The sequence below is a fragment of the Eptesicus fuscus genome, chromosome 3 (genome assembly GCF_027574615.1).
Source record: "Eptesicus fuscus isolate TK198812 chromosome 3, DD_ASM_mEF_20220401, whole genome shotgun sequence".
NCBI lineage: Eukaryota > Metazoa > Chordata > Mammalia > Chiroptera > Vespertilionidae > Eptesicus > Eptesicus fuscus.
In genome coordinates this window covers 66,194,493-66,211,223 of record NC_072475.1, presented here as the reverse complement: position 1 = coordinate 66,211,223, position 16,731 = coordinate 66,194,493, and the positions used below count along the sequence as shown (strand labels likewise).

The window sequence follows — 16,731 nt, the reverse complement described above, 5'->3', positions numbered from 1 at the left end:
CGGTATAGTGTTACTTGAAAGTAGACCTGGATTAGTTGTAAATGTATATTGTGAACTCTAGGTAACCACTAAAAAAAGTTTAAAAAAGAAATATATAACATGCTAAGAAAGGGGAAAAAATTGAATCATATAAAATTAAAACCACAAAAGGTAGGAAAAAAGTGGGAGAAAAAATAGGAACAAAGAACAGGGCAACAAATAGAAAACTAATAAATATAGATATTAATCCAACTATATAAATAATCACTTTGAATGCCAGTGGTCGAAATGTACCAATTGAAAGACAGAGTGAATCACAGTGAATCAAATACATGACTCAACTACATATTAAATATAAAGACATATGTAGATTAAAAGTAAATGAATGGAGAGAAATATATCTTGCTAACACTAGTCAAAAGAAAGCAGGAGTAGCTATATTAATTTCAGATAGAGCAGACTTCAAAATAAGGAAAATTATCAGAGATAGAGAAGGGCATTACCTAATGATAAAGGGTTTCAATTTTCCAAGAAGACATAATTCTTAACATGTATGTCCCTAACAACAGAGCATCAGACTATATGAGGCAAAAACAGACAAAAACTTCAAGAAGAAATACATGAATCTACTAAGATATTTAGAGACTTCAATACCCATCTCTCAGAATTGGACAGATCTAACAGGCAATGTCCTACAGACTTCAGATTTGCCAGCCCCCACAATTGCATAAGCCAATTCCTTTAAATAAAGGGGGAAGATAGTAGATTCCAAGGATTTAGGGGGAAATGGGTTGAGACCATGTCTCTCTTCGATCTTCTATTAGTTCTGATTCTCTGGAGGACCCTGACTGATATAATAATGTTGCATGTCCTTCAGAATGTTGTTGACCTTGAACACTGTCTTGTTTTGTTTTGTTTAATATATTTTTATTGATTTCAGAGAGGAAGGAAGAGGAAGAGGGAGAGACAGAAACATCAATGATGAGAGAGAATCATTGATTGGCTGCCTCCTGCACGCCCCTACTGGGATAGAGCCTGCAACCTGAGCACGTGCCCTTGACCTGAATCAAACCCAGGCAGGACCTTTCAGTCTGCAGGCCGAAGCTCTATCCACTGAGCAAAACCAGATAGGGCGAACACCGGTGTTTTAACGATTCTACTGGACTTACCCCGAAGGATTCTGTAGGGCCTCAGAGAAGGATATTCATAGATGATTATCTTTGGGGCAACTCCTTTTTCAGCGACTGCGAAGTGAGTTTTATAAGGGTGAACCTGCAAAAAAATAAAATCTCACTAAAATAATAAAGCAGAGATTTTCATATAAATAGTCCTATTAATGCAGTATTTAGCAACTGTTGTCTTACAATTTGTTTGTTAGGATCCACTCCAATAGATACATACTTGATGATGGATATGATTTAACTGAAAACTAGAATGCTCATTTTAAGTTTTACTTTTATTAACAGTCATTTTCAGAAGAGCTGGAACAGTGATTCTCAGTGGTTAGAGTGCATCAGAATCCCAGGGAGGGCTTACGAAAGCGCAGACTGCACGCCCCCCACTAGAGGGTCTGACTCAGTAAGTCAGGGCTGCGGCTCACGGATGTGCAGTTACATTTCTAACATGCTCCCAAGTGAGGTTGATGCTGTGGCCTGAAAACCACTCCTTGGGAACCACTAATTCGGATGAATTGTTTACCCTTCATATACATCAACCTAAATTTTAGTATAGAAAAATGCATGTTTCCAGAATAGTTTATATCCCAATTTTAAAATTTTTGCCTTGGAAAAACTTAATACAAATTAATGCAAACTTACTAGAAGTAAGAAAGTCACACCATTTTCAAGGCAGACACAAAGGGAAATATAATAAACGTGCTCTGGATCAATTATTTGGTGCCAGCATTTCAAACGATAGAGGTATAAACTGGATAGAATCATATGTTCATTTCTGTTACTTTGGTTCATTGGTAAGCCAACATACAGGAAGAGTAAATGGGTAGCCAAAAAAATCAAAATCAGAATAGATTGTTATAAGAATAAGCTATTTCAAACACATATTATACTTACAAATTTCTATTTTCAGTCACTGTTGTGCAACTCCAGATTATACTCCTAAGGACCAGAGGCTTGGTTCTGATACAGACTGCACTGGAAGTTCTGGTACCCAAGACAATGTTGCAGATCATTTTCTTCCCTCCACACATGGCTGATAAGACCTATGATAGGCTGACTTCCTACTGGCAGGTTGCCTCTTTCTCTTCCAGTCAAGTAAAAACCTACCACTTCGAGTTGAAACATGGCTTTGATTTATAGGATGGACACTCGGTAGAATAAGTATAACGTTGAAAGCAGCTAACATTTATTGAGGGCTTACTACGTGCCAGACCCTAATCTAGGTTTTATATAAGCATCATTTCCCTTAAATTTCACATTAACCGTATGAGCTGGGATACCATTACCACTCCCATCTTATTGATGAGGAACTGAGGCACAGAGAGGTTAAGGAGCTTGCTTGAAAGTTATACAGCTGGTAAACATCAGAGACAGAATTCAAGCCAGATGTTGGAGCCAAGAAGCAAATGTAACTAAAAAAGGGTAGATTCCAAGGAGTTAGGAGGATATGGGTTGAGACTATATCTTTCTAGATATCCATTTACAAATAAATATTACGTAGGACTTGTGGTCTCAGAAACCTGAATGGGGATTCAAGCAACTCTTTTATCCTTCTAGGTCTTACCTGTAGTAAGTGAAAAAGTTTCTGTGCTTTCTGATAGGACGCTACTGAGGGGTTGAGTTTTGGTGTTTTGCTTCATTTTTAGTGGGGACCCCGGAACTAGTAAGTCATTTACTTACACTCACCATATATATTCACCCCATCTTTTCTAGAAGATAGCTTATATGCCCCTTAACACATTTCTCACAGGTTTCTCATAACCTTGTCAAAATATTTAAAAATGAAGTTGAGGCAAGGAAAACAAAAGAGAAAATAAACAAATGGGACTACATCAAAATAAAAAGCTTCTGCACAACAAAAGAAACCATCAACAAAATGAAAAGGGAGCCCACTCACTGTATGGGAGAACATATTTGCTAATGACACATCCAATAAAGGGTTAATATACAAAATATGCAAGGAACTCATACAACTTAACAAAAGAAAGATAAACAATCCAATTGAAAACTGGACAAAGGACCTAAATAGACACTTCTCCAAAGTGAACATACCAATGGCCAAGAGACATATGAAAAAATGCTCAAAGTCACTGATCATGAAAGATGAAAATTAAAATGACAATGAGGTATAACCTCACACCTGTGAGAATGGCTACCATCAACAAATCAACAAATGGCAAGTGCTGGCAAGGTTGTGGAGAAAAGGTACCCCTCATACACTGCTGGTGGGAATGCAGACTGATGCAGCCATTATGGAAAACAGTATGAAGCTTCCTCAAGAAATTAAATATGGAACTGCCATTTGACCCAGTGATCCCACTTACAGGAATATATCCTGAGAAACCTGGATCACCAATCAGAAAGGATATATGCACCCCTATGTTCATAGCAGCACAATTCACAATAGCTAAGATTTGAAAACAGCCCAAGTGGTACCTTTATACCATTGAATACTATGCAACAGTAAAAACAGAAGGATCTCTTACCCTTTGAGACAGCATGGAGGGACTTGGAGAGTATTATGCTAAGTGAAATAAGCCAGTCAGAGAAGTATCACATGATCTTACTCCTTTGAAAAATCTAGTGAACAAAATAAACTGATGAACAAAATGGTTCCAGAGACCTAGAAGCATGGAATAGACTGTCGAATTTCAGAGGGAAGATGGGGATGGGTGGTTGGGTGGGTGAAAGAGATTAACCAAAGAACATGTATGCATAACCCATGGACATGGGTGCGAGCTGGAGGGGGTCAATGGGGAAAAAAGGGGACATCTGTAGTACTTTCAACAATAAAGATAAAAACTTTTTTTAATGAAGTTGACCTGGGCAGTGGGGGCCAGGCTCCTGCTCTGTCCAGCACACTCAGAAAACACCCCTGGGAACACAGCTGCTCGAGTCCAGGAGGTGAGGATTACAATTAGAGCATTCTTGATCACACTATCCTCTAACGGCTGACCTCCGACCAAATTATTGGATAACAAAACAGAAAGATGAAAATTTCAAAACTATTGTGGGCCAAAAAGTGATAGAAATATAAGTGATCGTTAGATGTTGCTCAGTATTCTGTAGATGGTGTGGATTCAGGGCTCATGATACCTCAGGACGGCCTCTGACTGACTCCCTCCATAGAACCCAAGACCCTCACATCTGGGCCCTTCAATATTTGCACACAGCTGGTGCCACAATATCATGTACTTGTATACATCTAATTTTTGGTGATTTGCTTTTTAATATTGTTTTATCTCTTTAGATGGATTTTAAATTCTTTGAATTCATAGAGGTCATGAACCCTTCTTCATTTAAATCCCTGCATGTTCTGAGTAGTGTTGGACAATGAATGTTATATAATAAACTAGAGGCTTGGTGCACAAATTCGTGCATGGGTGGGGTCCCTTGGCCTGGGGTGGGGGGGCCTAGCCGGCCAGGGGAGGGGCCGCAGGAGGTTGGCTGTGGAAGCGCACTGACCACCAGGGGGCATCTCCTGCGTTGAACACCTGTTCCCTGGTGGTCAGTGCATGTCATAGCGACTGGTCAACCAGTCGTTCCAGTTGTTTGGTCCTAATGGCTGCTTAGGCTTTTGTATATAGAGATTCTTGCTGAATTTACTAATTAGTCTTATAACAAATCCCCTGAGGACAGGGACTTTATCTTGTACACATGCTATGTATAGGTACATGATCAAGTCAGAAACAAATGTGAGATTATCTTTCATGCTTCTATCTCACTGTATCCTGTTTCCATGGCCAATCTAAGTTCTATCTGTGGGCCTCCGGCTTTCCTTACCTTCTTCATTCCCACTGCCAACACCCAGCTTCACTCCTCAGATCAAGAATCCTCACAACTGCCGAAACCGGTTTGGCTCAGTGGATGGAGCGTCAGCCTGCGGACTCGAGGGTCCCGGGTTCGATTCCAGTCAAGGGCATGTGCCTTGGTTGCGGGCGCATCCCTGGTGGGGGGTGTGTGGGAGGCAGCTGGTCGATGTTTCTCTCTCATCGATGTTTCTAGCTCTCTGTCCCTCTCCCTTCCTCTCTGTGAAAAATCAATAAAATATATTAAAAATAAAAAATAAAAAATAAAAATAAAAAAAAAATAAAAAGAATCCTCACAACGGTTGCCAATGGGAGAGGGGTGGGTGAAAAAGGTGAAGGGATTTAGAAGTACAGATTGGTAGTTATACAACAGTCACAGGGATATAAAGTATAGCACAGAGAATCCTATATAATATACTAATAAAAGGGTAATATGCTAATTAGACTGGGTCGACCAGCCATCTTCCAGACATATGACTTCCTTCCGAACAAAGCCATGGTGGTGGGGGCCAAGGCAGAGGCAGTTAAGGGTGATCAGGCCGGCAGAGGAGGGCAGTTGGGGGCAAGATCAGGCCGGCAGGGGAGGGAAGTTGGGGGCTACCAGGCCAGCAGGGGAGGGCAGTTGGTCACGATCGGGCCAGCAGGGGAGGGTAGTTGGGGGCAATCGGGCTGGCAGGGGAGCAGTTAGGCATTGATCAGGCTGGCAGGGGAGTGATCAGGGCGTGATCAGGCAGGCAGGCAAGCAGTTGGGAGCCAGTAGTCCTGGATTGTGAGAGGGATGTCCGACTGTCAGACATCTCCCAAGGGGTCCCAGATTGGAGAGGGTGCAGGCTGGGCTGAGGGACACCCTCCTCTCAGTGCACAAATTTCATGCACCAGGCCTCTAGCATAGTCAATAATATTGTAATAACTATGTATGGTGTCAGATGGGTACTAGGTTTATCAGGGTGATCACTTTGTAAGGTATATAAATGTCTAATCACAGGCTTGTACACCTGAAATTAATATGATATTGTACATCAATGGTAATTTAAAAAAAAATTTTTTTTAAAGAGAATCTTCTAAAGCTCCACACTCACTTCCACTTGTAATCTCAATGTCCTACTAGGTCTGGTCTACCCCCTGCTAGCTTGGCCCAGTCTCAGCCTCCTGCTGGGAGCCCTCTGCCTCTGCAGGTGCTGTGAAGTGGGCGCTGCACCTGCCAGTTCCATCCGGTCTACTCACCCCCGGCAGGCAGGGCAAGGGCAGGGCAGACTTGTGTTTGGATCACGATCTTTCTAGAAACGCTCTCATAAAGAACTACTGCTGTATGAGCCCCAAACCCGGTTCCTCCTCCCTCCCCTCGCTGTCTCACACAGCATAATCTGAACAGATGCCCCTCGCAAGAGGCCAAAGACACCGAGGAGCGCCCCTCAAGCTGTGTTACTGATAAGAGCAGATCTACGAACACCTGCTTCTAAGGAGCACGGAGTAGAAAACAGCCAAGGGACACGTTTCATCCAGGGGCCAACTGCCATGAAGAGGTCACGTAAGATCTAGTTCAAAAGGTGTTCTCCAGATTCGCCCCCCAGAGAGCCGGCGCTCACGCCAGTAAAGGCAGCTTCCGTGAGGGGAGGGCAGAGGAGACAGCTGAAGCTTGGCTTCAAAGGAAGGATCAAAACAAAAGTGGGTAAAGAGACTGCGTGGTAAGAGAGGGGCCCTTTAAAATGAGAACTGGTGGGTTTGGAACGCTCTGATGCTGAGGATGAGGAGCCTAAGGAAGAGCGGCTGATGCTACAAGAAAGACAATGACTGATGGGGACAGACAGCCGAGCAGAAGGAAGAGACAGGCTCCCAATCACACACACGTCCTCTTGTCATCGGCTGGAAAGTACTGAATGTATATCTATACTTCATCTCCAAGTGTTCAATTAGATAACTTGCATCTATCTGGCATTTATCTCTTATTTGTTATTTGAATTATCATTTGTGTTATGCATTCCACTATTTTTGCAGAATAGCAACAGAGCGTTCAGTGTGAAAAGACCTGCGTGATCATGGGGAAGTCACTTAACCTCCGTAAGCCCCAGATTCCTTATCTGAAAAGTGGGATGATAATATTACGAATGAAACATTGCAATATTGCACGGAGATGCCATCCGTGAAGGCTGTGGCTGGAGTCACTGAGTCGAGAATGCCTTGGAATAAAGACTGCTGTGCATCTCACGGGACCCCACAAAGCTGCGCGTGGTGTTGGCACCTCCCTGGCTGGTCCACGGAGCAATCAATCAAAGAAGATGGATTTTTTCCCCAAGTTACTGAAGGCATACCCCAATGACACCAATTCCTGTACCACCAATACTTCGCAGGTACATCTGTTCCTTGGTTTTCAAATTCAGAATGATCAGCTGGTTCCCGGCGATGTACATGATGGTATGGCTGTCCAGCAGCTGTAGGTTGGCCCGCTTTTTGCAGTCATAGCCAAAGGAATGTCTGAAGAGAAACTGCTAAGGAAAAGAAGTAACACGATATAACCATCCTAGAGACAAGGAAAGTGACATGAAATAAATATATTTTTAAAATTCATGTTCTTGGGTAAAGATTTGCGGTTGATGTAGTTGAATTTCACTCTGAAACTCGGAATTTTTATTTATTTATTCCTAATGCAATTTTGTTCTTAAATTAGGTGAAAAAATCCTCAAACTCTGATTTGGATAACATTTTAAATATCTCAGGGAATTCATGAGAAGCTTGTCAAAGTGCATAAGCCCAAGCCCCTCTGCACATGATTATAGGTCTAGAAAGTTATCAGAATATGACCGGGAAAAGTTCCCCAGGACTCTCACATGCCATCCCATTTACAAACATAGGCTAGAAGAAAGCTGAGAGCATAACTTTCGTCAGTAACTTATCCAAAGACAAAACAACAACAACACAAAAAAAATCAACACCAAAAATCACAAACAACAAGCACTCAAGAGAGAGAACTCCAGGTTATGAGATTCAAGGTGAAATTCGTTTTGGTTACATCTGGGATGGAAACAGAGTTAGAAACTATAACAACATGTTGTATCTCTATGTAAAAAGCCAAACTGAGTCAGGAGGTACACCACCCTACCTCTGTAAGCACATCTTTCATGAGAGGCCCGTCAGTGGTCTAGGCCCATAGTCAGCAAACTGCGGCTCACGAGCCACATGCGGCTCTTTGGCCCCTTGAGTGTGGCTCTTCCACAAAATACCACAGCCTGGGTGAGTCTATTTTGAAGAAGCGGCGTTAGAAGAAGTTTAAGTTTAAAAAATTTGGCTCTCAAAAGAAATTTCAATCGTTGTACTGTTGATATTTGGCTCTGTTGACTAATAAGTTTGCCGACCACTGGTCGAGGCCATCCATGTGGGCATAACCACTGCCCATTTGAAGGCTGGCCAAGGACCTCCCAGGAAACCATCTCCTAACTATCCACCTTGCAAACCTAGCACCATAAAGTGATGGTAAACACTAAACCCCCTTGTCAGTCATCCCCACCCTTACATTTCTTCACCGTTTGTTATGCCCCAGACCAATTAAAACTTGTTCTTTTGTGTCCCACTTTTTCAGGGTTGTCTTCTTGGAAAACCCATCTTCTATTTATATATATAAAACCCTAATATGCAAATAGACCTAACAGCAGAACAACCAAACAACCGAACAACCAAACAATCAGTCACTCTGACATTTGCTCACCAACAGGGGGTGCGTGCAGAACATGGCAGGCATCAGAAGTGATGGGATGGTGGAGCAGGTGAGCGGAGCGCCAGACCAAGGCAGAGCACCAGTCGCTGTCATCAGGGCGAGCCTCTGGTGTACTGAAAATTCTTTGCTCCTGCGTGTACTGTGGTCCCACCGGACGCTCACACCTGCTGCCAGTGCTGGCCCTGCTCACACCTGCTGCCAGTGCCAGAGCCCTGCTCACACCTACAACCGGTGACAGAGCTGCCACTTGCACCTGCTGCCCGCGCCTGGCGCTGGTCCCAATCACTGGGCACCATCAGTGGGTGTGAGCAGCGGCTGCCGGCCTTGATCACCCCTGAGGGCTTCTCCACCTCCCCCTGCTCCAGAGGGGCAATTGGGGCAGCAGCTGCTGCTCACACCCACTGTTGTCAGCGGGTGTGAGTGGGGCCAGCGCCATCAGCACGTGGGAGCGGCAGCAGGAGCAGGGCAGACAGGAGACCAGGGGCAGTAACTATCGGCCAAGGAGGTGAAAGGGGTGAGAGGCTTTCTGCTCCCCTGCACACCATGTCTCACGGAAGGAAGCTGGTAAAGCATCATATCTCCTTATGGTTACTTGGTATCAAACAAAAGCTTAGTTTAAATTAAGATCATGCATTTCTAAGTTTCTAAGGGCCAAGCTTCTTAGAGGTACCTAAGATAGGGGTTGGCAAACTTTTCCTTAAAGGGCCAGGTAGTAAATACTTTAGGCTTTGTGGGCCAGATGGGCTCTCCTGTAACTATTTAATTCTGCCCTTACAGTGTGATGGCAGCCATAGACAAAATGTAAATGAATGAATGTGGCTATGTTCCGATAAAACTTTATTTAGGAAAACAGGTGGGAGGCCAGATTTGGTTCATGGGGCTGTAGTTTGCCAACCCCTGACCTAAGAAGCTGAAATGCCAAGTATACATATGTAACTGGAGTGGATACACAAGTATGATAAGTTCCAGTGGTATGTCCGAATCCGGAGTCACAAAAGGCATGGAAACCATCTCCATATAATCGTAAAAGAAGCTCTCTGATATTTTCTTCTTAACTTCCTCCTCTGCCTCTTCTGCAGCTGAGCCAGAGGTTTCCATAGACCGAGAGTCTAAAAAATTAAAATATTATAACTAAGAAGAGTGTTTGGTGAAACCTAGCCCACAATACTCTAGCAGTAAGTACCACTACTGGCCCGAACATAGGCTGCCACCCACCAGAGAACATGGGAGGAAGAACCGGCATGCCTGTGTGCATCGGGCAAAAGCTGAGCTTGGCTCATGATTCTGTGGTCTCAAAGAGCAACTCCCAATCGGTTCCAAGGGAGAGTTACTCTCATGGATCTAGGGTAGAGCACTGCTTAGACCATCCCGCGCTCCAGAACACAGGATGGGAGCGCTCTCTGTGAGCCTCAGAAATGGAGAAGACAGCCCCAGAGCTACTAACCCACCGTACTGTATATGTCCCATGCTTTTCCTTTGGCCACCCTTACACATCCTGCAGATTTTTCTTTCTATGGATTTACTAGTATGACTGTTCAGTTTGGGCAATTTATCTTTAAAACAGTGGCAATTACTGATACAAAACTAATAATACCTCCAGTGGTTTCCTTGTAATAATCTTGAAAGGAACTGGAACTTCCTTCCCAATCTTCCTCTTCTGATTCCTCATCCTCTAAATATGATTCTCCGCCTTCAGTCAATGTTTCGTCTGTATCTTCTAAGAGTTTATCTTCTTTTGTAGTAGCTATTAAAAATAATTTGTTTTAATAATTTATAAATTTTGAATTAAACATTTTCTTATTTTCAAAGTGGCTACTACTTCCAATTTATTTGTGCTCTAAAGTTAATAAATTTTAATACTCAAAACTTTCTAGAAAAATCATTTTATTTGGTCATTCTTGTAACTTTACACACACAAAAAAAAAGCCTTTCCTGTGAGTTAATCTCCATTTTCACTTCATTTCCAGTCTATTTCCCCTAACAGCATACTTGTAAGAAATAAAAGATGTTTTTAAAAAGATTGGCTAATGTGCTATCATTAATTCAATTCTTTTTTGCCAGTATATTATTAATATGTAGTTGTTTATTAATATATAGTTGTTTCAGAAATTATTATATACTAGAGGCCCGTTGCACAAAGATTCGTGCAATAGGCCTTCCTTCCCCTGGCTGCTGGCACTGGTTTTCCTCTGGCACCCGGGACCCAGGCCACAGCAGAGCGAAGTCTTCAGCCTTCAGCGGAGCCAAGCCTTCAGCCTTCAGGCTTGGCAGAGCCTTCAGTCTTCAGTCTTCAGTCTTCGCTCCGTGCCTGCATATGCAAATTAACCCACCATCTTTGTTGGGTTAATTTGCATACTCACTCCTGATTGGCTAGTGGGCATCATGGAGGTATGGTCAATTTGCATCTTTCTCTTTTATTAGTGTAGATATCCTCAACTTTTCACAGTTTACTTAGTTAATATTATAATACATAATGTCTTTTTTGTTTCTATATTTATTTTAGAGAGGAAGGAAGAGAGAGAGAGAGGGAGACATCAATGTGAGAGAGACAGACTGATCAACTGCCTCCCGCACACTCTAAATGGGGATTGAATCCACAACCTGGGTATGTACCCTGGCCAGGAATTGAACCCACCACCTTTTGGTATATAGAATGATGTGCTGACCCAACGAGCAACACTGGCCAGGGCTACATACATGTCTTTTATCAATTGACAGAAAAACTAGTCAACAACTCAGTAAAGACATATATGATCTGAACAACACTATGAAACATGCTAACCTGATATTTATAAAATACTACACCTACCAATATAAGGTACACATTCAAGTGTACATGGGCTATTCACCAAGACAGACCACTTGCTGGGACATAAGTTTCAATAGATTTAAAAGGATTAAAATAACACAGAATATGTGCATTTTCTGATTATAACAGAAGTATATTAAAAATAAGTTATCTCAAAAACCTACAAATATTTGGAAATTAAATAGCATACTTAAAAATAATTTATGGACCAAGGAGAAATCAGCAAAAAAATAAAAACTACTTCAAACTAAATAGTAATTAAAATATAACATCAAAATTTGTGGGATGCAGCTAGGGCAGTGCTAAAAGGGAAGTGTATAGCTTTCAGTACATATAAGAAAAGAAAAAAAGTCAAGAATTAGTGACCTAAAGTTCTATTCTAAGAAACTAGAAAAAGAAAAGAAAAAAAAAAGAATAGAATGAAGGAAATAGTAGAAATAATAAAAATGTGCATAAGAATCAATGAAATAAAAAGCCAAACCATAAAGAAAATTAGCAAAGCACAAATCTTATTCTTTGAAAATATCAACAAAATAGATAAACTCCTATCTAGACCAATCAAGAAATATAAAAGCCTAAGCAACCCTCAGAAGGTTCTACCGGCCAACAGTAGCTATGACGTGCACTGACCACCAGGGGACAGATGCTCAACACAGGAGCTGCTGAGCTGCTGTGATTTAGGAACCAGAGAGAAGGGAGCCGGATTCCAGGGTGTGTCACTCGAGAACCGCCCTCTGGCTATCTGGGACCCCTTGGGATGTCCGAGAGCTGGTTTCAGCCAGATCCCCACAGGACAGGCCGAGGGACCCCCACCAGTGCACGAATCCGTGCACCAGGCCTCTAGACCAATCAAGAAATAAAAAAGAAGCAATACAAATCTCCAATATTAGGAATAAAAATAAATCCTAACAAAGTTTAAATAATGCCAACAAAGTTTACAATTTAGAAGAAATGTATAAATTCTATAAAAGATACAAACTTATAAAACTTACTAAAGAAATAGGTAATCCTCTATTTATTACAGACATTGAATTCATAGTTTAGTATTTTCCCACTAAAAATAGTATAGGCCCAGATACTTCACTGGTAAATTCTACCAAACATTTAAGAAAGGAATAATATCAACTCTGCACAAAATATTTCTGAAAATAGAAGAGATCAAAATACTTCCCAATCCTATCTAATAAAGAGGGAATATGCTAATTGACCCTCACACCCTCACAAAGATGGCGGCGCCCACAGCCACAAGATGGTGGCTCCCAGTCCCCTCCACGCTCCTGCCTCCAGAGTCCCCCAGTCCCCTCAGCCCCCCAGTCACCCAGGGCTGGCCCGAGGTGCAGGAAAGCCTCAGATATCAGCTGCCCAGCCGCCCAGGGCCGCCCGAGGTTCAGGTAATCAGGGCTGGCCGAGGCTTGCGCTACCGGCAGTGGCAGCAGCAGAGGTGTGATGGGGGCGTCGCCTTCCCCTGATCGCCCCTGAGGGCTCCTGGACTGTGAGAGTGGGCAGGCCGGGCTGAGGGACACTCCCCGCTCCAGTGCATGAATTTTCATGCACCGGGCCTCTAGTTTACTATATGAGGCCAGCAAAAATTCAGTCCTTTAATAAGAATCAGAAATCAATGTCTTAGTAACTAACAGTCCTTAACCCTTAGAAGAAATGCTGGATGGTTTAATTGATACATTTTACTTAAATGTCTTAATAGGACTCAGTTATAACACAAACCCATTGTTGAGTCTGGAGAAGGGTCCACTTTAATCTATGCTTAGGTGGAAAACCAGGAAATTCACTCTGTAGGAGAATTCTAAAGGGTAAGAAGTTGCTCAGATATTTCAGCAAGACTGAGAACAAGACAAGGTCCCCCGGGCAGGGATGGAGGACCAGCTATAAGGCATGTAGCTGAATCAGGACAGAGACCTCTTCTAACATCACCAAGGTAGAAGGTGCCAGGGTGCCAGCAAATTCTTTCACATTATCGTTTGGGATCCTGAAACCCAGGATGTGTAACTGTTCTATGAGCTGCGCACAGGGCCAGGTCACACTTGATAAGTAAGGAAGGCCTGCCTCTAGAGGGCCTCACATAGGAAAGGGAGATGCTGAGGCAGTGCTAGACAAAGGCTCATTATCCTTCAATCCAGCCACCCAGAAAAATGCTGCAAAGGACTGGGAACCAAAATGCAGATAATCCTGTCTCAGAAATGTAGGGAGTGGAGAAAAGTGCAAAATAAAAAACAAGAGAGAAGCAAACTAAAATTTTTGAGGAGAATGAAATAATCTAATTTTCTAGAAAGATAACTCTAGTGGTGGTATGGAGGGGACTTGAGCAGGAAGACTGCAGTGGAAATGGATCCAAGCAAGAGGAGATAAACATCTAAAATTAAACATGGTATGGAGATATCATGAATCTATGAGATATATCTCAGGCTGAAATAATTTAATGTAAATTTTGCAAATGAGTTGATTTCCCCAGGAACATATTTCTTCTAGGTGAATAGTAAAAATTAATTTCTGAAACTATACTTAGGATTACAATTAAAAATGTTAAGATTCTAAGATACCTAACATCATGGGGCTAGTCAGAAAGAGCCAGCCATCTTTTAAAAATCCCATTACAAAATTCCTCTCTTTCCCTTCTATTTTCAGCCTATAATATCCTTCCACGTGTTACCCAATTTAATTCTGAAATAGCTCAATTATCATGCTAATGGGTGAGAAAATTGAGGTTTTAAAATTTACCCAAGATCAAGCATCTCTAAGTGGTAGACCCAGGACTCAAAACTAAAGTCCAGCTCTCGTCCCCCCTCCCCCCCACACTGGATTAGAAAAGTCCATTTAAGACGTAGACCTCACAGGAGGGAACAAGATGGGGGGTGCAGACAGGTCATTATCGGCACGGAGTTGTCTATGTGCCAGGAGTTGGCAATAGAAGGATTAAAACACAGGCTCTGCTCTTGGAGGATTGAGAGTTTAGGGAGTTCAACAAGTAAACCATTTCTGTTGCATAAACTTAGGTACGTACCCTTTAAAAATTATTTTAGCTAAATTTAATAATCAAACACCAAGTGAATGTATAACCTTTACTTACATTTTGATAAAGTTTGCGAGGACCCCCGAGACTGACTTCCACTGCTCTTTGACCTCTCTGATCTCCCCACCTCAGTATTTTGATCATCTGGCTCCTTCATTTTCTCTGTAAGTGCAACAGTGAGACAGGGAAAGGGATAAAGCTGTAAAACAGAAACCATTAGCAGATTCCCCCCCTAACAAATTCCACCAGCACCAAACACCAAGTGTGTTGATGACAATTGTCTGTCTGCGTGGCGTCCTAGAACACTTCACCAGCAGGAGGGCACGCCACCTTCAGAAACCCCTGCAGAACAGCAAACAGAGGCCGATACTCCCTTTCTCCAGGCAAACTTCTCATCGTGGTGCCCTCTGGTTTCCAAAGGTCCGCAGGGAAACACCCCCCGAGTCCATCTTGTCCCTAAATGTTCCACCATTCAAATGAGCCCTCTGCCATCTTCCTGTAGTTCATATCCCCCTCTTCCTCTTCCCATCATAGAGTTACCCCAGTGTTACTAATCAATTTCAGTTTAAAAATATTTGTTGAGGGGCACCTACCATGTGTCAAGTCTTGCGTTAGACACTGAATTATCGTATTGAATTAAAGAGAATGACCCCTAACTTTGTGGAGCTTGTTTAGAAAGATGGATATTTTAAAAAACATTGAAATGTAATGAATGCTACAAAAAGGAGAGAATGGGGTGTTGTGGACATATTATATAGCAAGAAGATTAAGCCATGTCTAGGGATTAAGGAAGAGGTGCTTGCGACCCAGGCGATGAGTAGGAGTTGGCCATGCTTAGAGTGCAAAGGAGTATATTAGGCAGAGGGAACTTCAGAGAGAGGGCTGTGTCTGTGAAAGGCAGAGAGTAGTCTATTGGCCAGAGGAGGACAGTGAAAGGGACACTGAAGAGGAGGCAGGTGGCAGATCATGAAACTGTCTCTAAGCTTTGCTAAGGAATTGGGAACTTCTAAGCTCATGGAAAGCCAGAGAAGGATTTTAAGGCGATGGGTGACCCAACTGGTTGTTGTCTCTGTCTTCTCTCTAATGCAGGTCTTCGTGTGAAAACACCTTCTACACCTCCCTACTAAGTCCTTCACTTTTCCACACGATCCATCCCGTTTCCTCAACAGTCTTCAGCATGGCTGGCGAGCAGAATAGAATGGTAGTTCTCTTTGGATCATACTTATTGTTAGATTCGAGTTTGAATCCCAGTTCTGCCACATAACTAGCTAATTAAACTTTACATCAATTTCTCAACTGTAAAATGGGAATGAAGAAAAAACTAACTTATAAGGCTGCTATGAGAATTAACTGAACTTGTGCATTATTATACCTTCCTGGTCACTAAAGAAAGACTAGTATGCCTAAAGCAGATGTGATATATACCGCCTGATCAGTGGGGAGTGCAGTATGGCTGCCACCTCCCTTCATCTGGACATTAGGGTTCATTCCAGATGTTTTCTTGCAGTGACATCACAATGATGCTGTCTCTTGATTTGGGGGACAATAGCATATTGCCCAAATGTTTTTACTATAAACGATTATCAAGAAAGATATGTCCAAGATGATACTCATTTCATTAAATTTGTGTTTAATACCTTGGAGCCATTTTTCTGGGTTATCAAGATGATGTTTTACCTTTTAAAGAGAGAAAGAGAGGTTTTTTCTTTTCTCTTTTTGGTTGTTGTTCTCTCCTTCCTTCCTTATTTTCTCTCACTGGATTGCAGAATATATGCCCAAAGTATATAAAAATCGAATGACAGAAAATTTTTAAGTAGCAAGATCATTTAAACTCCAAATTCTATCATCCAGTATGTTTCTTATTTCTTCAAGTTTGGCTACACACGCTTGCTTTCTGTGTTTATATGTCACTGATTTCAAAATAATTAATGATAATAAATTTTAAAAATAATTGGCATTGCAAGGCAATGTCAGTTATTGCAGCTTGGTTACAAATTATCTTGTACTTAGGTAAACTTGTTCAGATAGCTACAAACATGCCTAAATGCTGTTTTCTTCCTTGCTTTCAAGGTTCTTCATAATTTAAATCAATTCAATTCCCCAAACTGAGCATATTTATATACAAACTAGAGGCCTGATGCACATAATTCGTGCAAGGGCCTTGGCCCCCTTCCACCGCCGCAGCTGCCTCTGCCTCAGCCCCTGCCCACCACGGCTTCGTCTGG

The 16,731-nt window shown here is 42.2% G+C and overlaps 1 protein-coding gene across 1 annotated transcript in view; it reads right to left on the bottom strand.

Moving 5' to 3' along the window:
- Positions 1 to 15,962, bottom strand: part of CFAP44 (cilia and flagella associated protein 44) — a 108,666-nt gene extending 92,704 nt beyond the window's left edge. Inside the window, exons 1-6 of the mRNA XM_008146602.3 lie at positions 15,932 to 15,962; positions 14,564 to 14,668; positions 10,267 to 10,416; positions 9,622 to 9,781; positions 7,273 to 7,435; positions 1,149 to 1,251 (exon numbers count right to left, since the gene is read on the bottom strand). Of these exons, the coding sequence (XP_008144824.2) occupies positions 1,149 to 1,251; positions 7,273 to 7,435; positions 9,622 to 9,781; positions 10,267 to 10,416; positions 14,564 to 14,663 (676 nt within the window). The 5' untranslated portion in view covers positions 14,664 to 14,668; positions 15,932 to 15,962. The remainder of the gene's footprint in view (positions 1 to 1,148; positions 1,252 to 7,272; positions 7,436 to 9,621; positions 9,782 to 10,266; positions 10,417 to 14,563; positions 14,669 to 15,931) is intronic.
- Positions 15,963 to 16,731: the final 769 nt, after the last annotated feature.